Below are 23,544 nucleotides of genomic sequence, written 5' to 3'. Positions count from 1 at the left end.
TTTTCGAAAGGAAAGAACAATGATACGTACGCATTCACCGACCACAATCCACGTATAAATAACCTTTGAAATTCACTATGGAGTAATCTACTAACTCCCGCGGATGTATATATAATATTAAAAAAAAAAAAATACTCCTTTACGGCACCCCTCCCCCACAACCCATGCATTCACTAGTGTGCCCAATTTCTACTCATCAATATAAAATGTACGATCATGATACTTCTATTTTGAAATAAACGGGGTTCGACCAGTGTGCAAGTTCATTTTTTGAAATATAATTGTATTCTCGCCGACAAATGATAATTCTAAAATTGTTTTTGTTTGTATTAAAATTATAGCGCATAAAAACCTTGGTACATAGATTTGATGCTCTACAATTTTTATACAAATAAAATTAATTTTGACATTATTAATTTGTTTCGTTAACACAAATAAATAAAAAATTATACTCTACTTTTACCCGCAGCAATGCTAACAAAATTTGAATAAGAAACGCAAACAAAATTTGAAGGAGGACAAAACAAGAAAAAGTATAAAAATCCTCGCGGAAATCTTCCCCGCCGTCTCTCCCTCTCCGTCTCTCCCTCTCTCTCTCTCTCTCTCTCTCTCTGTGTCAAGTCACGAACCAGTGGACACTGGACAGTGAGCCCTAAAAATGGCCTCCGAGAACGAATCGATGTCCAGCGAAGGTAGCAACAACAACAATGACAATAAGAAGAGGAAGAGCAGATATCTTCCCCAAAACGTCAGCTCTCTCTCTCTCTCTCTCTCTCTCTCTCTCTCCTTATATTTATGATCATGTTCCATTGGTTTGGAGGAATTTATCTTTATTGCAAAATTCATGGGGAAAAAGGAACTGAGCTAAAGAGAGTTTTCTCTAAATTTATAAGGGTTATGGGTTCTCTGAGATACGGGTAAAATGTTGACTGATAGGAATGAGAATTAAAAAATTTAACTCAACACTCCTTCGTGTGCTTTAGTGAACCTCTCTACGGTGTAAGTGTTTTATATGTGGTTTGCGTATGTGAAGTAGTTGGATAACTTTCGCTGAAACAAGCGGTTTTAGTTAAAGGGTTGGTATCCTCACTGTCCCCGACAGTCCATTTTTTCTCACACTATAATGTATTCTTACAGGTAAGAATGTCATGTAGGGCCCACATTTTTTAGACAACCCAGCAAGACATTTACTGGAGAGGATCCGGATCCATCAAAAAATGCATGCCGCAAGACATGCTTTGTTTTGTTTTGTTTTATAGGTCATGCCGCAGGACAATGTCCAAGCAAAAGAAGCTATTATGGTGTAAATGATCTAGTGATTTGACCAGACTAACCATTTATTTCTTAAGATATGATGGAAAACTGGAATCCATACGAGTTATTACTGATAGATGGAATAAGGAGTGATATAATGATATTTGTCGCCAAGCTCTACAATGTGAGCCAACTGCATCTTTTACTGTCCGTGACAGTAACTGGAGAGGATACCAACCCTTTTTTGATCCATGTTATGCATATCTTTGCAGTTGTTGGATGATCTGATAGTTTGTTGGGGCCTTCTCTAATCTTTTTGAAAATGGGATGGATAGTTGACATCAACCATTCTACAAGATGGGCATGTTGTTTCTTTGCTATATGTTCCTGTTTAATTGTCAAAGCATGCCTTATGACATTACCATACCTCCAGAACTTCGGGCCTTTTTTATTTTTCCCCATCTGGTGGGGGGACTATATTGTTTTTTAACATCTGAGTTTTCTCTCTTGTCAGCCTCCTTTGCATTCACATGTAGAACGTTGCAACAAAGTAACTTTCAAACCTATAAGAATGCTACTCGACCGCTTGAGAAGTCTTATTGTATATCACCCTCCAAATATCCACATCTAGCATATGGAGGACTATACCCAAGCTTTCTTCTTCCTCATTATGAACTCTACACCATTTAACGATAATGCCACATTTTCATCAAGTTGCCAACAGCGAGAGTCTTATCATATGTTGCATCCTGCAAGAACGGACCGAACTTTTGGGACACAACCAAATCATTTGTTGGGGAAATGTGGTTCTTAAGCCTACATCAAAGCCCCATAGCAATGCTACACTTCCAATATCCTTTTCTTGTAGATGGCCTGTTGAACTCATCCCGTCCTTCATCAATTCGTAATGATATACCAGTCTTGCAAATTCATGTCAAATAGAATTGTTGCTATAACACCTATTGTATCTCCCTTCCAATATTGTTCCTCACCTCGGCCTTCTTGATTGACAAGATGAAAAATACTCGGGAAAAGTTGCTCTAATACCTTCTCCCACACCACTTCAAAGTTTAACTCCTTATGGCAAAGTACTATCTTAATGATAGCAAGCTCGCTCCCTTTGACCAAGTACTAACTTTTCTACCTAGGCAATCTCGTTTGAAACCCCCCAAACACCCATGTAACATTGCTTCTTCCTAACAATCAAGCCTTATAAGGCACTGAATTTGTACAAGGAAGAAGTGAGAGCATCTGTTTTTACCACCTCGCCGTTGGGGAGAAAAGGGAAGTTCGCCTTCAAGGCTTGTCACAACCTTAATGCACAAAATAAGACAAATAGGCTGTCTTACGGTATCCATCCTTCCAAAGTGGAAGTGTTATTGGAAACTGCAAATATGAAACCTTAACCACCATAGGAAAGCCATCCACTTGCCCTCTTTGGAAGCCCTCAACATTGCCGACCCATAGTCGTCCTAATCAGTCGACTTAACCCTTTGATATCCTAATCATTGGGGAGAATATCAACCACCAGATACCTCCAAAAAGATGCTTTGGGTGAAACAATGCAAGGAACCTTTTATAACAACTCAACATAAAGGAAAACGGTGGAATACTGCAACATATATCCAAAGCTATGTGATTTGACATACACTTTGTATTTTCCAACTATAAAGTTCCCCTATATGACTGATGGGTGAAACTTTAAATGATTAATGGTTAGATACCTGCCTTCAAATGTGTTAGAGAAAATTGCTTGAATATCTTTGGCATCTAATAACTTTTGCTGACAATTCTTGCAATCCTATTTTACCTTTTTGAAACTCCATCTTTTTAAGGGACCACAATCATTACTCAAAACATGTGATTTCCAAGATAACCCTCCTTTTCAAAATGCAATGATTAGTTTTAGATTCGAGTGTATTTTCTCCTCCACTTTTGTTTTGGAATTTGGATATGGGGATGAAGGGTGCAAAAGACAATGGCTCCATTTTTTCCTCTTTGACTAGTCAAAATGGACAAGGATTATGGAATGGGATGTCCAAAAAAGGAAAGCTGGACCAGAATTTTGAGACGGAGGAGTAAAACGATGACAACTGGTTAGTGTCTATTGGTATCATTGAGATGTATGAAGCTTTGACACTCCTAACTACTTGTCATATCCGTGTCGGACACTATGGGACACTCAATTCGCTAAGGACATACACGGACATGTATGGGACGTGCCAGGTGGATAAAACCCACCAAACCAGTATGGCAGTTAAGTTATATCCAGATTCCAGAAGGTCATTTTTATTTCCTTCTGGTATTTCTTATGTTTATATTGGTTTCTCTTCATGATTGTTAATGTTCTTCTGTTATTGGTAACTTTTTCTTCTCTTATCTTCTTCAATGACGTCTAAGCAATTCTATCACGGTTCTTTGTGCTTGGATTTGTATCTATTGTCACTATCCCAACATTTCATTACTGTCTTTTTACTCTGGTTTAACATACAATTGCTCATGCTTGGTTTTATAGAATTAAGTAACCTTGAGCCCTTGACCAACTTGTGTGTGTTTTCTATGCTTTCACGCTTTTATGTGTTAATTAGGTTACTTCGTGTTGTTCCTACGTATCTTTCTTATTGTCCATTTAATTTTTCAACTGATTGGTATGGTTCATGATTATTTTCTTCTCATTCTTGTGGAATAGCTTGTTGTGAGAGAGAATGTCGTTGAACTACTTTGTTTACTTCTTTTTTTATTCAACTAGTACATGTATGCTGACACTTGGCTTATGTCATGTCATGCAAAAGGATCCAAATGAGTACATGAGTACACTTGTGTGTCGGGTGGAATTCAACAGGTTATCCCACTGAGCTTCTTTTTGTTTTTATTCTTGTATGGTGTAGTTCTATGAGGAACTGGTAACTAGGAAGGCTTCGGGCATAAAATGTGGGCAGTTAGCCAATAAACCTTTGAATAGAAAGACGAAATCCACATATTCGGATTCTTCTAGTAGTGATGAGGATAATGACGACGACAGCAATGATATTGAAACTGGTGATCAGAAGGACAAGGAAGAGGACAATGATGAACCAGAATCTCATGCAGACGGTGATGCAAATCTTGAAAATTGCTTAAATATAGATTCAGTTCCTCATAAGCTGGAAGACAAAGACAGCAAGAAGGAGGATGCTACTTGTGATGAAAGTCGAGCTGTGGAAGGTGATGTTCCACCAGCTAAGAAACAATGCATAGAAGCAAATGCCTTCGAAGGTTGGAATGTTATAACTAACAAAATGGAGAAGTCCGTGGATAGGTTAATTGAAGTAGAACTTGAAGAGTTGGGAGACAAAAACAAGGTGAGTGAATGATAACTACTGAACTCTGGAAATTCAGTTTTGGCACTTGTAGGGGAAAATTATTGCCAAATTCAATGCCCCTTAAACCCCATGAGTGCATGGTGTTCCTTTTCTGTTTTTAACGGTTCTTATTATCCTCATCTATTACAGCAAGTTAGTTTTTGTAAAGTCGTAAAGAAAGAGAGAGACGTGGAATGGGAACCCAAAAGAATAGAGTTATTTTCTCATTACGTTGGAGTTATACAAGACTAAGAGAATAATTACACTGAGACCCTTATCTTCTAATCTAATTTACACAAGGGCTTAATTACACGCTAATTACACATACACCCATAACTTAACAGTTTTGATCCTGTTGCGCCTTGGTTATTCAACTTTCATGGTTTGGTGTCCATTTTCTTTTCAATTGCTTGTGTTGGAAATTTCAGATTATTTTGCTTCTTTTTGGAGATATATGCTTATAGTTATAGTTGACTTGTTTGAAATCTGTTTTACTTTTAGGACTTTAATTCTGAATGAGATGCTACAAGCCGCTAAAACATATGTAATTCTTTTTTTTTTTTTGGTTTCTTTGGTTCTTGCAGGGTGATGATGCTTCCACCCAGGGTATTCATACTGGGCCATTGGCTTTATTTGATTATACCGAAGCTTTCACAACGGCCACGGTGTGTGTTTTGGAAGAAGTTATTTTTTTCATGATCTTTGCAAATGCTATACAAGGGTTGATTGTTTTTTTGTTACCATGTGAGCGTAGGTCTTTCCCACCAAGGATGAGTTGATAGAGTGGGCAAGATCAACCGGTAAAAATAATGGTCTTGGTATTGTGATAAAGGCCTCCGAGACAGGTGCAAAGAATCGAAGACCAAGGATGAGATTTGCATGTGAACGGAGTGGGCAGTATAGAAAGTTTGTCAATAAGTCCGATGACGAGGATAGAGAAGTGAAGCGAAGACCGAACGCCACAGGCACTAAGAAATGTGGATGCCCTTTTGAATTGAAATGTGTTCAGGGCATTGAAGGTTGGACTGTCAGGGTCTTCAACGGTATGCACAACCATCCTTCCACGCTTCATATGGGGGGGCACTCATATGCCAGGAGGTTGTCATCAGACCAGACGTCAAAATTGGTGGAGTTGTCAAAGTCTCTGGTTAAACCCAAAGATATCCTAAATGCATTGAAGAACCAGGATCCTATGAATGTCTGCACTATTAAATCTGTTTACAATTCACGCCATAAGCACAGAGTGATAGAGCAGGGGAAATCCCAGATGCAAAAACTAATGAGTCGGTTAGTTGAGCACAATTACATTGAGTGGCACCGGACTAATGAGGCCACAGGTTGTGTCACGGAGTTATTTTGGTCACATCCTACTGCCGGTGACTTGTTACGTGCTTTCCCTCGGGTCTTGCTAATGGATTGCACCTACAAGACCAACATGTACAAATTTTCGTTACTTGAGATTGTTGGTGTCACATCTACGGAGTTGACGTTCTCAGTGGCCTTTGCTTTGATGGAGTGTGAGAAGGAGGACAACTATACTTGGGTGTTGGAGAAGTTGAAGGGTATGATGGATAAAGACACACTTCCGACTGAGATGGTTAAAGACGCACTTCCGACTGTGATCGTCACTGAGAGGAAGTTGGCTCTTATGAATGCCATTGCAACGGTTTTCCCAGATGCTACAAATCTTCTATGTAGATGGCATATCGAGAAGAATGTGTTGGCTAAGTGTAAGAAGATGTTTGATAACAAGAAGTGGGAGGCATTTTTGCATGGTTGGAACACATTGGTGCTCTCATCAAGTATTGCGGCATACGAGGAGCACCTTTGTGCACTGAAGCGGGACTTTGGCATGTATCCTGCAGCACTTGATTATGTCGAGCGTTTTTGGTTGGGAGGTCTAAAGGAGAGATTTGTAGGGGCATGGACGGACTCCGTCATGCACTTTGGCAATGTTACTAGCAACAGGTAATTGGTTACCCTTCATGTTATGCACTTGATTTGTTGCAATCACTTACATTTTACCATTTTCTCCACAGGGCGGAGAGTTCACATTCCGAGCTCAAAAGGCTTCTTGCGACATCCCAAGGCGACTTTGATAATGCTTGGGGGAAGATGCATGATTTGATTGAGTTACAGTGCACCGGAATCAAAGCTTCATTTGAGGAGAGTCTGGATCGTGAGCAGCATAGTTTCGGGTGTGACCTCTTTAAAGAGCTAAAGGGATTTGTTTCGAAGAGCGCCATGAAACTTGTTCTAATGGAGTCACAACGAGTTCCATGTGTTGTTCAACATAACCTTCCATGCGAATGTGTTGTTAGGCATACCCATGGTATACCCTGTGCTCACAAGATTGTTCCATTTGTGCAGAACAATTGTTCCCTACCGTTGTCCTTCCTTCCCGACCATTGGAAGAAGCTTGATTTGGTTTCTCCGTCGGAATATGCTACCCGCGAGGAGGTTCTCCTGGCCGAATTTGATATTTTTTTGAGTAAACTTGGGAGGTTGGATGAGCCGTACAAGATTCATTTGATGGATAAATTCAAAGAGCTTGTTGGCGCTTCCGACTTAGACCCCGAAGTGAAAGCTTCATTGTTGTAAACTTATTAGTTTAAAACTTATTTCGATAGTTTTTATTTTTCGTAACTTTTTGTTAGCTTTTCGTTATGATTTTTGGATTCTTACGGCTTTTATTTGTTAGCATAGTTCAATTGCAAAAGTTGAAAATAGTTTCTTTTTCGTATTTTCCTAGAAATGGATTCCTTTTTGGAAATAAAATATTGAAAACTATTTTAGGAAACGTAAATTGGACTTGAATAAATTAAGGAAATTGAAATCTACACTCCCTTTTTTGACATCTACACTCCCTTTTTTGGATTTTAGTGTTGAAAGTGTGTGTAATTTTTTTGCTAGAAGACAAAAAAAGGAGTGTAGATGTAAAAAAAGGGAGTGTAGATTTCAATTTCCTAAATTAATTGTGAAACAAATGCGCCAAAAACACATTTTGTTTGATTCGCAGATTAACTACCTGGGATAGGACTAGTTGTAACTTGTCCTAATCTTGAGTTATCTTACGTTTGGCTTCCGAAATGACTGTCGGGATTATTAATTCTTGGATTAATGTTATCCCTATATGGGGGGTACTATATTATCTTATAGGGAGGTGGATTACGTAGGATTAACAAAGGAATTGTTTTCAAAAATATTTTGATGATATTGAGATTGATTTCAAAAAGTATTTTCAGAATTATTTTCTTTAAGTTTTTAATTACAGAATGTTTTAAAAAACTTTAAAAAAAATATTAGTTTCAGAATTTTTTTTAATTTTTTTTAAAATATATATTTTCAAAACTTTCTTGTTTTTCAAAAACGTTTTGAATTTTTTTTTTGTTAAAAAAATACGAAAAAATGTTTTTTAGAACTTTCTTTTCTCAAAAACCATTTTGTTTGAAAAATGTTTCCAAAAACCCTTTTTTTTTCAAAAACTAGTTTTTTTTTTCTTTCCGAAAATCGATTTCCAATTTCTTTTTTCAAAAATTAGTTCAAAAATAAACTTTTCCCAAATTGTTTTGTAATAAAAATGTTTCCCAGAATTCTTATTTTTAAATGTTTCTTTTTCAAAACTTTCTTTTCTCAAAAAATGTTTTCAATTTTTTTTAAAAATACTATTCTTTATCCCATAATTAATCCCACACGAATCAAATATGGGATTCGGTGAAATTAGGGATGAAATTAATTTCAGATAAATAATTCAGGAACTATTAATCTCAGAGCTGTTAATCCTATCATTTTTATTCTGCGAATCAAACGAGGCACAGTTAAACAAGTCAATGAATATGCTTGTGTTATTATTTTCTGCATAGTTAGATTCATTGGAGAGGAGTTGATATATTGTACGTGAGTCCAATATTTATTTGTGTGTGCTGATTATTTGAGACGGACATGCACCAGTATATGTACAAATGGGCTACTCCTTTTTGGTGTCTTCTTTTTTGAGATGTGTGTATTTTTGCTTTTTAGTGATGCCCTCAACCAAATCAGTTACCAAAAGTCTATGCCCACCTTTTTTTTCTTTAGAAGAATTTATTTAAAATTCGTACTACTCCTTCCGTCCCTTTATTATAGTCCAGTATTCCATTTTGGGCTATCCCTTAATAAGTGTCCATTTGGTAAAGTTAGTGGGTAAAAGTTGGTACATTGTCTATTTTGTCCCTAAAAGTAAATTCCATTTTGAAAAGTTAGGAAGTAAAAAGTGTAATGATGAAGGGTAAGTAGGAAAAGTGGAGGAAAAAGTTGATGTGAAAGGTATAATGATGATGTTTTTTTAATAAGTTGGAGTTACGAAATAGGACATTTAAAAAGGGACGGAGGAGTATTAATTATTAAGACGGACAGCAAAATAAAACGAGCAGTGGAACTTGACAAAGGGCAGTTACAAATTACAATCGGGAAAAAGGAAAAAAAAATGCCCAAGCCAACTACCCCACTACCACCCCTCTCTCTCCCACATATTCTCAAGAACTCTTGGAGTGTGTGCCTAATTTAAAGTCAATATAATTATAAGGGTTTGATTTTGGTACTCCTCTGAGAATCAAATCGAAAAGTGTTAAAATTACTTTTAAAAAAACAGAAATGCTAGGAACAAAGAAATGCTATCCCGAAAGTACCTCGAAAAGATCAACTAGTGGTTGAGATTCACTTTGATGTGTGTGACATAATCATCAAAGTGATTCTCAACTATTGATTGCTGTTTTCGAGGTACTTTCGGGATAAATTTTCTTTGTACCTAGCATTTTCCAAAAAAAAATCTCTACGAACGACCCAACAATACTGTTTGGTCTCGAGCTATACCTATGGCTAGTGCGGTTGATTAGAATTCGACTTCCGAGGTTAGGCCGCAAGAAGAAAGTTATTTCTCCAAAATTTCATAACCTCTAATTTGAATGATCAATTTTAATCAACAATTAGTTAAGATGTGTGTAAGCTGACAATACATCCCGACCGTAAAGGAAAAAAAAAAACCACCCTTCGGTCCCTGGAAGATCCTCTTCAATCTTCCCCGCCTTCACTCTCTTCTCCAAAAGTCATCAACCAGGAGACAGGGAACCCTAAAATGGCCTCCGAGAACAAATCCAAGTCCAGGAATGGTAGCAGCAGCAGCAACAACAACAACAATAACAACAAGAAGAGGAAGAACAGATATCTCCCCCAAAACGTCATCTCTCTCTCCACATACATATACAGTTTCATATATATATTTCTGTGCCCTTGGATTTTTTTTTCCCAGCTGCTAATTCCCCATTATTTTTCTGTACTTTGCTGTTTTTCAGAGACCTGTGAAGAAGGGTGGGTACCCATTACGCCCGGGAGTGCAGGGATTCTTCATCACTTGCGATGGTGGGAGGGAACGCCAAGCCTCTCATGAAGCCATTGACGTTATTGACTCTGTACGCTAGCCCTATTCCTCTCCATTGATTTTATAAATGTTCTCTTTGCGTTTGTGTTTTTGTTATTTTCTTGTTTCTACGACTTTATCCAGTAAAAAGATGTTCTATTTCATAGTTCTATGCCCATACATGTTTGTCACTTTTTTCGATACAGCATCTTTAGTTGCTAGATTTCAAAGTAGTGTTTTTTCATCATCCGACTCATATATACGTACACATATACGTGTTATGTAGGTGTTTAGGAGAACCGAGGGGAGCGAGGAAATTTGTTAGTTAGTGGTTTCCCAGTTTTGCTGGGGTTCTTATGATCATGTTTCATCGGTTTTAGCGAATTAAATTTTATGGCAAAATTAAGGGGGGAAATTGAACTGGGCTAAAGAGTCAGTTTTCCATAACTTTATATGATGATATGGGATACGCGTTCCTAAGACTAGGAGAAAGTTTTAAGGAATAGAAATGAGGATTAAAAAATTTCTTCACAACACTCTTCCATGTAATTGAGTGAGCCTCTCTACGGTCTAGGCGTTTCTATGTGTATGAGTCATGTAAGTCAAGTGCTTGTATAATACTGTATAATCTACTTAGTGTTTCAAGTATAAGTTTTCGCTGAAACAAGCAATTAAACTAAAAAGATGCAATCAGCTTGAGTTTTGGAGCTTCGAGATCAACATTATTGTAGCACTGATCCATTTCATCTATCAGTCACCAGCTTTATGATTTCATCTAGACATGACATGTTTTAAGAAATTTTGTTAATTCAAATCACCAGATCTTTGACATCATAATTGCTTCTGCATGAACCACATAAAAAAAGAACCAAAACAATCCCTTGTGCTGTGGCATGTATAACTTGATCTACATTATCCACCTCGTTGTAGCTATTGCATGATCTGAAAGTTTGTGTGGGCCTTCTTTAATCTTTCGGACTTTGGTATGGATGGTTTTGTTTCAAACTAAGTGGTTTATGTACTTGGTCATTATCCATTCTTCTAGATGGGCATGTTGTTTCTTTGTGGTGCTAAGCATGCCTCATAATGTTACCATACCACCAAAACTACTTTGCTTGCTTTGAATATTTCTTATTCAATTAGTACATGTACGCTGACACTTGAGTTATCTCATGCAAAAGGATCCAAAATAATGAGTGCATGAGTAAAGAGTGCACTTCTGTGGGGGTGGAATAAATGAGTTATCTCACTCCCTCTGAGCTTCTTTTTCCTTTTCTTTTCATATGGTGCAGTTCTATGAAGAACTGATTCATGGGAAGGCTTCAGGTGTAAAATGTGGACAGTTAGCCAATAAATCTCTGAATAAAAAGACTAAATTCACGTATTCAGATTCTTCTAGTAGTGACAATGACGACGACGATGCTGGCAATGATAATGATAGTGAAACTGATGATCAGAAGGACAAGGAAGATGAGAAAGATAAACCAGAATCTCATGAAGATGGTGATGCAAATCTTGAAAGTTCCATAAATGCAGACTCAAATCCTCATAAACTGGAAAAAAATAAAGACGATAGTAAAGAGGATGCTACTTGTGATGAAAGTCAAACAGTGGAAGGTGATGTTCTGCCAGCTAAGAGACAATGCGTAGAACCGACTGCATCTGGATGTGGAGATGTCACAAGTAACAAAAAGGAGGAGATGTCCGTGGACAGATTAATTGAAGCAGAACTTGAAGAGTTGGGAGACAGAAACAAGGTTAGTGAATGATAACTGCTGAACTCTGCAAATGCAGTTTTGAAACTTCTAGAGGAAAGCTTGATTCCATTGAGCCCCATCAGCTCATGATTTTCCTTTTTTTTCTTTTACTGTTTCTATAATCCTTATTTATCACAAGAAGTTAGTTTTAATCCCTTTTCTCCTGGGTTATTCAACTTATTTTCATGGTTTTGGGTCCATTTCCATTTCAATAGCTTGTGTTGTACATTTCTGAGTATTCTCATTCTTTTCGGAGATATATGCTTGTTATAGTTTATTTATTTGAAATCTGTTTTATGTGGTCACTTGTTAATTTTAATGTGCCCATATATCTTCACCACAAGAAAAGGTTGCGGAGACCGTAAACTTTTGTCTCTGTGTTCTTGTAACCACCAATTCTGTGATTAAAATGTCAGAAGAAAGTAGAAAACAATACCGAGAAGAGAACTGGAAGCATCTAATTCAATAGGCTGGCTAAACTTTATATTTTGTTTCCTATTACCTATATAACCTCTTCTTTTTTTTGTAAAATCTTGTTCTCCTGAACAAATAGTTGTACATATGTTTCTATCGCACCCCTTGTAGTATTAGTTAGCGCACTTCTTCAAATTCCGCATGGAGCAGGGTTAAAAATTATATAGGCAGTGTAAGTAATACAGTTTGCCAAGGAGAGGATGGTGTATAGGCAGTGTAAGTAATACAGTTTGCCAAGGAGAGGATGGTGTATAGGCAGTTTAGATCAGCTTTATTAGGATCCTCCTGTGACTGGATATATGAATATTATTTCTCTATTCTGTCAAGGTCCAAGGGCCATATGCTCAGTAGCTCTGTCAAAAAGGGAAGACATACATTGGAAAAGAAGCTCTTTGTCTTTTTGACGTAGTGATAAATTCCTATTTTGTGTTGCATATTCTTGTCCTGTTTATGCATTGAAGCTTCACTTGATACAAGGACTTATTTTTTATTTTGGGTTTTGTTGAAACAGAGGCGTTTTAACAACCTTGATTCAGGTTGTAATGGGGTCGTCTTTCTTCAAATGAGAAAGAGAGACAAGGACCCAAGCCCCAAGGATATTGTGCAACACATGATGTCGTCGGTTTCCTCAACCAGGAAACATATGTCAAGGTTAATTGGCTTTTGACTTTTGTATTAATATGTTCCTTTTAATAGCTTAGTAGTCTATTTAAGAAAAACATGTAAATAAGATTTGCATCTGTGTTGATCAGGTTCATGTTAAGAGTGCTACCTGTCGAAGTGACATGCTATGCTTCGGAAGAGGAAATTACTAGAGCAATCAAACCACTCATATCGCAATATTTTCCTGTGGAAACTCAAACTGCAATCAAGGTATTTTCTGCTAACTTGGTATCCACCTTGTTTCGATAGTTAGGAAATGCGCATTTGCCCCAAGAAAGTTTGCCAGGGTAAGGTAATGTATCAAATTTGAAAGTGTAGACCAAAAGGTGATGTAGCGTGGAACTTTCTTCTCTAGTTGTGTATGCAGATTTTTCTCGACTAATGGTGGGACTCCTGGTCTGTTATTAGCTATAACTTTATGGGTACGGTTGAAAGTGTTTTGTTTTGTTTTGACTTGGACATGGTTTTCCATTTGAGGCCCATATCCGAAATGCTGGGAACACAATGGCTATGTGTGTCCTTGTGACTTTACTTAATTGGCTGAGAACTACAATCCCTGATTCAATATACCTTTATGCATGCAGGAGAAACTTCATTCCTAAAATAATTAACATTATTGTCTCCTTCACAAAGAAGCTATATATGGTTCACTTGCCAATATTTTTAACGGACGTATAGAACAGCAGAAACTGTTCTCTTTTTTGTGCAACATATTTTGAACATTTGTGGCCCTATTGACAAGTCATGCATATCTTTTGCCACAAGGGTGGAAAATAATCATCACTGCCATGATAGAGTAGACGGGAAATGTGTTTGTTCCACCAAGCTTCAGAAAATTTGTCAGAGGGGGATGCGAAGATGGTTGGTTCCAAAAAATATGTGGGAAAAACGTGTCCCAGCTGGAGACTTAATTTATTTTTCTATGTTCTTCCTCTTTTTTCTTGTCATTTAAAACTCTCTTGCGCTGGATTCTTAACACAACCGTGAAAGATGAACACATTTCGAGCTCCACATTCTGCATAGATGTTTCAAGGATTTCAATTTTTTCTTTGTGCTATTTAGTGTATTTTCTACATTTGAAATAGATGTTTCTATAGTTTCGTTTCATTGGAGGTGTTGTCAGATCACAGTGTCAGATCATGGGCTTTGTCAGAACAGGGTTTGTCAGTGATCGGGGATGGTCACCGGAGGCTGCTGGAAGTAATGGCGGCTAGGGTGGTGGGTTTGGGTTAGGGTTTGGCTCTGATACCATGATGTTTGAGAGACAAAAGAGTTTAGGGTGTTCATTAACCCTAATACACATTACTGAGTTATATATAGTGAGTACAAGATACAAGTGTTGTCCCACATTGGTTAATTAATATATAGTGAGTACAAGATACAAGTGTTAGAGTTTGTCCCACATTGGTTAATTATAACCTCCAAAACTAGTACATGAGCGTAGGCGGCCTCTCCACACATTGCCAATTGGTCTTGAGTTGAAAGCTTAAACATGGTATCAAAGTTAGTATATGAGCCCGATCGGCATCTTCACTCATTGCCATTTGGTTTTGAGTTGGAGCTTTAACATACCCCTTTAATGCCTTCTTTCTAATATAATTTTACTTATCAAAAGAAAAAATGCTCTAAGTTTACCATGTTCATTTTTTTCCCTGATGGAGCACTTATGGGGTGGAAGTAGTGGAACAATTATGTTAGCACACTTCTCTTCCTGTTTTTTTCAAAGTCTCAACCGTAACCTCTTTCGATATGATCCACTTGTTCTTCTAGAGCTAGCTATAATTTGTTGCCTGGAAGAGGCAATTTTTAACCGTTTCTGCTTTGATTGTGTTTTGTAGTTTGCAGTACTGTATGAAGCCCGGGCAAATACTGGAATAGATAGAATGAAAATCATCAATGCAGTTGCAAAATCTGTTCCTGCACCTCACAAGGTTGATCTCAACAATCCAGATAAGAACATTGTGGTTCAAATTGCAAAGGTAAGATGGTGCTTTTCCATGTAAAAATTTTGAGTCAATATATGCAAGTGATTTTTTTTCGGTCAAACGGAAATTCAATATATGCAAGTGATGCTAGTTCATAACAGTAGCATCTTTCAATTGTGAGTTATCCGTCACTTAGAGTTTAAGCTAGTTCACTCCTTGTCAATATGGTTTCAACTCTTTTGACATTACGATTAATACGTTAATCTAACCATTCATCATACCGTTCTAACAATGTGAATTTTCGAGAGTAGAAAGGGCATGACAAACGATTCAACTTGTATGGAAAAATAGATCTGTGGAATGTGAATTTTCCAGAGTACTTGAAAGGGCATGACGAACGATTCAATGTATCCGGGCGTGTCTGTGTCATGTCCCATGTCTATTGTCCGGGCTTCTTGTGGCAACACGAATCAAAAAGCATTTTTCATGTTTGCACCTCAATGAAGTAGATGTTTTTTTTTTCCCATGGCCCTAATTATTTTGCGATTTGTTCTTTTGCAGACTGTGTGCTTGATGGGCGTTGTTGAAAAATACAAGGAACTAGCCAAGTATAATCTGAGGCAGCTGACATCACCCAAACCATAGTCTCGATATACTTTTTTGTGTTGCTTTCTAGTTTTTTTTTTTAATCATTAGTTGCTTTCTAGTTTGCTGTGCTACTTATTGGTATTTAGATTTTACTATTATCTTGTCGTCTGTGGGGATTGGTTGAATTTCCAATATGAATGAAATATCTTGGATTTTAGAGGAGATATTTCAAGTAAATTCGTACCTAACAATGAATCTGCCTAACTTTACTTTTCTACAATCCACACTCTATTTTTGGTAAGTAATCTACAATCCACACTTATTCATTACTACACGGAGAAAGTACATCTATATCTATATCTATACGATATATTAGAGCAAAGTCGCTTCTTGTGAGGAGAGCCACAAAGGACGAATGCGACATGTGGCACCTAAATGTGTACAAATTAAAATCTTAGTAGAAATATTCCTATTGGTTGGAGAATTCATTGTTTTGGACCTATTTGTAACTGTTACCTCACTCATTCCAACATTAAACTTCAAATTCAAAATTGTCAAAAAAGTAGTACTGGAGTACTATTTAGGATGTTGGAAAAGGTAACTCCCATTCTCACTTGAGCTAAAATAGATTGAGAGAGGACGAATGAAAAAGGAAAAACCCTAAAACAAACACAATTTAAATATCCCCAAGAGCCACCGCATTAACATATACTACGGGACGCGGGGGCTCTGCTGCCCGGGGGGCGCAGCAGCCCCTACCCACTCTCTTTAAACGGCACCGTTTCTATTAAATAAAAAATCTCAACCACCAATTTGTAATCCTATGGAGCAGAAACGTGATTATGAGAGCTTTAGAGACAAAATTTGTAACGCCCCGATTTCTCAAGGGATTTTGGAAGCATTAACCCTAAAATACATTGAATTTTACAAACTATTAGGCCCCTATTTACCCTTATACAAAAATTACAATTTCAAAATAATACAAAAATCTATGTAACAAAAGCAACTCCAGAGCGACTCTAGTTTTGACACGAAATTCCAAGCAATGTTGGCCCAGACTCCGTTTCAGGGGTCCCACCTGTATCAACTGCTCCACTGTGGAATCCTGCACACTCTGGCAAATTGAACGCCGAAGCAAACGATTTGCCAGGATACAAACGTATCCTGAGTGATAATTCACTAAGTAGAAATCCTAAAACCCAATACCACAATATGCAGATCATGTAGAGACCCGTATTTTAGGCCTATATTTTTTTTTTTTATATAACTGTACGGCTTGTCGAGATAAACGGTATGGATATATGGATTGACGCATTTGTGGAAGGATATAAAGGTAAATAGATGAGAGGTGCATGTGTGAGTGTGTGGTGTGAGGGCATGGGATTATTTCCCCCACCTCTATTATTCCCAGAGGAATGCTTTCCTCTTTCTCATTTCTATCTCTCGGCTCTCTCTCTAACTCTCACATATCTCTCTCTCGGCTCTCCTCCACTCCCACTCAAAATCAACTCCAATCAACCTCCACTCTCAAAACTCATGAAGATTGACCTCCATTCCACCCTCCGTACGTGGTCTTGAGCGTGTATTCAGTTGGGTCTAGCTCGGAGAGGAGTATTCAACTGATTTTGAGGTTCCGGAAGCTAGGGCTTACTCAAATTGCGTGGGTTTCGCTTCCCGACTTGAGGTAGGGAATTCTACCTCTCTTTATATGTTTTATGAGTGATTTGGTGCATGAATCGTGCTTGTAATGTCGTGTTTAAGTTTGGATTGAAAATTCGTAGTTGCTGTCAGAATTGTCTGTTTTTCTTGAATTCCTACCGGTAGGCCCGTCCTTTCTACCGGTAGAACTTTGTTACTTTACCAGAAAATCGATTCCCTACCGGTAGGAACTCTTCACCTACCGGTAGAACGATTGAGAAATTCCTTCGTAACCAGCTCAAACGTACAGCAGCAGCTCAAAAGCTGCTCAACGAATTCGATTCCTACCGGTAGGAATTCATTACCTACCGGTAGGTCAAGTACAAAAATTATTTCGTTCAACTGTTGACCTTTCTGTTCCCAATTTCTACCGGTAGGAACTTCTCACCTACCGGTAGGTCAAGTGCTTCTACCGGTAGGAACTTTTTACCTACCGGTAGGTCAAGCGGCTTTGTTCAGATGTTGGCCCTTTTGTTTTCAAGTTCTACCGGTAGGACTTGCCTGCCTACCGGTAGGAGATTAGGAGTTTGAGCTGCTTTCAGCTGCTTTCTTGAGCTGCTGCAGTATCTTTCAGCTGCTTCCATATATCTTTCAACTCGCATGTCGAAGCTTTTCATTGACTTTAATGGGATTGTTTACGCATCCTTCCAAGTGTTTTGGCGAGTATTACTCGTTTCTGACTTAGAGTGGCATTCAATGGACTAGAGCGAACATGTCTAGGGATTCGACGAGTAGTAGTGCAATCCGTTCTCTCTCTCGACTCATAAAATTCTTAGATTCCTTTAGTACGTTCTTTTACGGATTCCGAGTATAGAAACTAGATAATCGGGCATCGTAGAGTCTAGTCGTGGGTTGATATGTGGTGTGCGAAGGTACGGGAAATGTACATAGGGGTACGGTGAGGACGTGTGTATTTGAGTATATGCGATATGGTAGATTGTTGGTCTTATATTACCATGTGATTGATTAAATGGTCTTTGGATTCAATTGAATGAATGGATGTTTGTGAAAATGGGAAGCAGAATGAAAGTGAATAACTAATGGACAGAGTATTGTAGGATTTTATGTATGGGCCTAGTACGTCATGTAAGATGCGGGTATGTAAACAAAGAGGAGGCATAAATGTGTCCAATTGTGGAATCACGTAATGATTAATTAAATTTCAGTGGTATAACCGTCAAAGGGATGATGAAATTGATTATGAAATGATGTCGATTGTGAAAAGTGTGAAAGGTGACCCAAGTGGTCGTTATTGAGGGAAAAGACTCGGGGTGACCCTGCGCTCGAGGGAACTAGACCCGAGGTGACCCAACTGATTCATATTATTGGAGGAAAAGACTTGGGGTGACCCTGCGCTCGAGGGAACTAGACCCAAGGTGACCCCACTTGATTATTGTTATTGAGGGAAAAGACTCGGGGTGACCCTGCGCTCGAGGGAACTAGACCCGAGGTGACCCTAGTGATTATTTGATGGGAAATACCGGATTAAAGGAAAAGAAAGGTTTTGCAATTAAGGGATTTAATGAAGATCAATGTGGACACGAGAAAGATTGTACTATCATACGGAGAATAATAAGATGTTTTGATTTGATTATAGACAAGTGTGAGATGACGTGAGTTTAATAATGTAACTAGTTAAAGAAGTAAACGGCTAGTGACATTGATGTGAAGTCTAGGACTCTTAGGCGATAATTCGCAGCTTGTTGGTAGTCATTTGTGGTATAGGCGTATCTGTCAGTACTCATTCATTCTCGGTGCATGGTTCATTCAAATTGCATATAGCTTGAGTTTAGAATTTTCTACTGGGCTAGTGTAGCTCAACCAAATCTTTCTTTTCAGGTCCTGATGCCGGGCAATAGATTGCATGCATTATGTGCTTGACAGTAAAAGACTTTTGGAAGCTGACATCACTGGTTATTTCGTCATCTTTGTGAAGATCTCATTTTGTTAAAGGTGGTTTTGTAACTAATTATTACTGAATTTTCTTTTGACTAAAGTTGTAATTATCTAAACTTAAGGACTTGTTTGTAAATTAAACAGGTGGGAAACTCATTTGGGTAACGTATATGATATGCGAGGTTTCTCTTTTATTGAAATGTATTACTTAATTATGTTGAAAATCGAGGGCGTGACAACTTGGTATCAGAGCATAAGTTTAGAACACCTCGAGACCGTGGGGAGACTTTTGGTCTCATGGGTTCAAAAAAATCGATGCATCTTTTTACAAAAATCACATGTGTGCTTGCATGAAGAGTCAGTATGTCGATGTGACATTGCATATATATATCACATAGAGTGGCACAAAGTTGTTGACTTCGGTTGGAAAGGTTGGAGACCTGTAGCACATAATTAGGTGGCTAATGTTGATGATTTCATTTCTTATGCTTCCATAGTAGGATGTCTTCGAGACGTGGAGATAGGTGTGGTGAGACTGGGGATCGTGAGCACCAGGGCTGTAGTGCAAACGGGGAGAATGAAGTGAGTCAATGTACCAGGGATGAAGCGATGTTTCCTGAGATTGCTGAGTGCGGAAAAGGTGTCGAGACACTGGAAGGTGCGCAAGGTGGTGTGAATGTGGGAGAAATTAGGCATCGAGTCGTTAGCACAAAATCATCTTCTAAGAGTGTTGAGAGTTCAGGAAGGCAGAAACCTAGAGTATTAAATCACTTTACTCAGGACCAGCAGGGCTTTAAGCCACCTCTTTATATCGGGACTCCAAGAGCTCTTCTCAAGTGTCAGACTATGTGTTATCGATGTCGTCAGTTTGGCCATATTCGTTCTCAATGTCCACGGCGTGGGGGATCTTGTTATACTTGCGGTGAACGTGGCCACATGGCAAGGAATTGTCCTCGGGGATTGGGAGTACATGGTGAGTCGAGCTCGATGCAGCAGGAAACACATACGTCGAAACAGCAACAGATGCAGTTCCGCCGCTAAACTACCACCCCCCCCTTATTCTCTAGCTCTTAGAAGCATCACTTGTTTGAGGTATCATTTATTCCTAGTTGTGCTACTCATTCTCTACAATACCTTTGATTTGGAAGCATTTCACTCATTGAGAATCCTATTCTTGTCCATGTTTGGAATAGAAAATAAGAAATCTTAGTCCACGCGTGTTGAGAAATATCGATAGATCATATTTGCCGAGATTAGAGGTTAATCATTCCGTATTGAAGTGTTGTCTTTGACCTCTTTAAATTGCTTATATCGAGATTTGGTCTGATTTGGACAGGGATTGTTTGTATCCATGATGATTGGTGACATCTCAAATGTGAGTTTAGAAGAGTTGTTTCTTTTATTACCATCTTTCATTGGCCGAGCTGAATATTGCCAGAATTGTATCGTAATTTATTCTTCCATGAAATCCAGTGGGTGGATGACCCGTTATAATTCTCAGTATTTGAGTCAATTGTCATGCGATCCCTTCCTAACTTTTCTTGGGCATATTTAAATTCTTATAGCGAAGTATCTTATGACACTGTTGCTATCAAATTTGACAAGTGTTTCTCGTTCCCTATTCGAGGTCTTATTTGACATCATCCTGCTTGAGATAAGTTTTCATTGGTCAGTTTAGATTTCCTTGATGCGATTATCATTTTCGTCGTTTGCTTATAACCGTTATTCCATATGAGTATTTAATTTGCAACATCAATCTGTTGAACCCAACCTTTAGCTATGTACCGTATGAAATACAAATTCGTTAACACTATCAAAATTTAGACCTTGTACCCATCATTGCCTGCTTGGGCCATCATTCATTGTGGTCCCATGACTAAGAAGTCATATGATTTGAACTCATATCCTCTTTGTATCTATTTGTTTGCCCTTGCCTATTTGGTTGGTTCGAATTTCCATTGTTGGAGTCAAATCTTGTGGTGACATATCTATTGATGTCTATTCATTGACACCGTTCAATACAAATTCAATTGTGGAAATTACTTTCAATGGTATTTTACTCTGTCGTGGTTCCTCGATTCTGGAGGCACATGATTCATCTTGTGATGCTTAGTCTCAAATTGTTGAAAGTTCTACTCATTTCTAGTATGGAAAATTTCCTATTTTGGATCAATTGGTTTGCGCGAGATCAGTCTCATTACCTGGAACTTATTCATAATATCGAAATCTTTCGTTTGAAAAATGTTATCCGTTGACTCCTCTGACTTGTAAAGCAATAAGAGAGTTATGACCTGTCACTTCAAATTTCGTGAGTTGGCATAAATAGGTACTTCGAGTTTGTTGCCGAACCGCCGTAAAGATTCCAAGTGCTCTCTAAATTTCAGATGCCCTATTGCTGTTCTTCAAATTCTTGATTAATGCTGCTTGAATTTTGTAGCTTATTCGTTTCATTTGAGATGACGAATCGAATCCTTCTCGTAATATAGAATGACCCAACCTAGAGTGAAAATTTGGTGCGGCCTTTAGAAGGATTGGCTTGTGTTATGGACCCGCTAAAACAATTAATTCGATTCGCCAACGATAGTTGGAAGCTCGAGGGAGAATGACCGAAAAGAGAAAGGTAAAGATCGTCAAAGATTGCTAACTGCGGAGGGCTGACCAAAGGATTATGTTGACCGTCGACGTCACCCAATGTTATTTGAAGAAGGGAAGTCATGAATTTCGTAAAGCATAGTTGCGTTGGGGTTTGTCTCGTTCTGGGCAGAAAAGAAGCGTTCACCGTAAGAAAGATAGTTTAAGTGTCGGACACTATGTGCGTGTTTTGGGATACCCAGGCGACAACCGGTGAAATCCACTTGGAAGAGGCGCTTGATCACCGCCCATTCTAGATGGAAGTCTCGGGAAGTCAATTGGATTATCTGGTTATACTTAGGAGGTAAGATCTCAATGGTGAGATAGATGATTGTGTATGGGATTTGTATAATAAAGAAAAGTTTAGAAACTGTGAACCGTTTGACGTTGCCGCCTAACTTTTTCAAAATATATGACGCATTATGTATACGGAGATTGAGGAGGTATGAAATAAATCCTTTGCATGTGTTAGAAAGGTCCGAAATTGAATTAGGAGCTTAAGTGTCCTATGATGAGAAACCGATGCGTACCGTAGACTCGTGTAATCCATTGTTGAAAGGTAAGCCGATGTTGTTAGTGCATGGTTACGTGGAAATGGGGGTACGAAGTTCGAAAGATATACGCGTGTTTGTTGTGGTTTGCTTGATGTGAATCTAGACATAGACTTTGATGGTAATTGAATTGTTGTATAATGGATAGTGTTACAGTTGGAGTATGTTGATGTGATGCTTGGCATGATTAGGCTTGCCTTATCTAATTTCGAGGACGAAATTTTTTTTAAGGAGGGTAGGGTGTAGAGACCCGTATTTTAGGCCTATATTTTTTTTTTTTATATAACTGTACGGCTTGTCGAGATAAACGGTATGGATATATGGATTGACGCATTTGTGGAAGGATATAAAGGTAAATAGATGAGAGGTGCATGTGTGAGTGTGTGGTGTGAGGGCATGGGATTATTTCCCCCACCTCTATTATTCCCAGAGGAATGCTTTCCTCTTTCTCATTTCTATCTCTCGGCTCTCTCTCTAACTCTCACATATCTCTCTCTCGGCTCTCCTCCACTCCCACTCAAAATCAACTCCAATCAACCTCCACTCTCAAAACTCATGAAGATTGACCTCCATTCCACCCTCCGTACGTGGTCTTGAGCGTGTATTCAGTTGGGTCTAGCTCGGAGAGGAGTATTCAACTGATTTTGAGGTTCCGGAAGCTAGGGCTTACTCAAATTGCGTGGGTTTCGCTTCCCGACTTGAGGTAGGGAATTCTACCTCTCTTTATATGTTTTATGAGTGATTTGGTGCATGAATCGTGCTTGTAATGTCGTGTTTAAGTTTGGATTGAAAATTCGTAGTTGCTGTCAGAATTGTCTGTTTTTCTTGAATTCCTACCGGTAGGCCCGTCCTTTCTACCGGTAGAACTTTGTTACTTTACCAGAAAATCGATTCCCTACCGGTAGGAACTCTTCACCTACCGGTAGAACGATTGAGAAATTCCTTCGTAACCAGCTCAAACGTACAGCAGCAGCTCAAAAGCTGCTCAACGAATTCGATTCCTACCGGTAGGAATTCATTACCTACCGGTAGGTCAAGTACAAAAATTATTTCGTTCAACTGTTGACCTTTCTGTTCCCAATTTCTACCGGTAGGAACTTCTCACCTACCGGTAGGTCAAGTGCTTCTACCGGTAGGAACTTTTTACCTACCGGTAGGTCAAGCGGCTTTGTTCAGATGTTGGCCCTTTTGTTTTCAAGTTCTACCGGTAGGACTTGCCTGCCTACCGGTAGGAGATTAGGAGTTTGAGCTGCTTTCAGCTGCTTTCTTGAGCTGCTGCAGTATCTTTCAGCTGCTTCCATATATCTTTCAACTCGCATGTCGAAGCTTTTCATTGACTTTAATGGGATTGTTTACGCATCCTTCCAAGTG

The 23,544-nt window shown here is 38.5% G+C and overlaps 2 protein-coding genes across 3 annotated transcripts; both read left to right on the top strand.

Moving 5' to 3' along the window:
* The first annotated feature begins 536 nt into the window (after nucleotides 1-536).
* Nucleotides 537-7,251, top strand: LOC131314541 (PKS-NRPS hybrid synthetase cheA-like). 2 transcript variants are annotated; one of them, XM_058343251.1, is made up of 5 exons: nucleotides 537-748; nucleotides 4,143-4,595; nucleotides 5,180-5,260; nucleotides 5,350-6,563; nucleotides 6,635-7,251. In XM_058343251.1, exons 1-5 carry the CDS (start codon nucleotides 659-661, stop codon nucleotides 7,194-7,196), a joined length of 2,400 nt encoding a protein of 799 aa, XP_058199234.1. In that variant the 5' UTR covers nucleotides 537-658; the 3' UTR covers nucleotides 7,197-7,251. The 2 variants fall into 2 exon arrangements, with proteins under 2 accessions (XP_058199234.1, XP_058199235.1); XM_058343252.1 differs by lacking the exon at nucleotides 4,143-4,595.
* A 2,355-nt stretch (nucleotides 7,252-9,606) lies between these two features.
* LOC131314539 (uncharacterized) lies at nucleotides 9,607-15,614 on the top strand. Its single transcript, XM_058343250.1, has 7 exons — nucleotides 9,607-9,810; nucleotides 9,926-10,042; nucleotides 11,283-11,747; nucleotides 12,733-12,872; nucleotides 12,974-13,094; nucleotides 14,723-14,863; nucleotides 15,371-15,614. The coding sequence occupies exons 1-7, from the start codon at nucleotides 9,709-9,711 to the stop codon at nucleotides 15,452-15,454; spliced, it is 1,170 nt and encodes a 389-aa protein (XP_058199233.1). The 5' UTR covers nucleotides 9,607-9,708; the 3' UTR covers nucleotides 15,455-15,614.
* The last annotated feature ends 7,930 nt before the right edge of the window (nucleotides 15,615-23,544 follow it).

Source organism: Rhododendron vialii, chromosome 13a, assembly GCF_030253575.1.
Source record: "Rhododendron vialii isolate Sample 1 chromosome 13a, ASM3025357v1".
NCBI classification, from domain to species: domain Eukaryota; kingdom Viridiplantae; phylum Streptophyta; class Magnoliopsida; order Ericales; family Ericaceae; genus Rhododendron; species Rhododendron vialii.
This window is presented reverse-complemented; position numbering and strand designations above follow the sequence as displayed.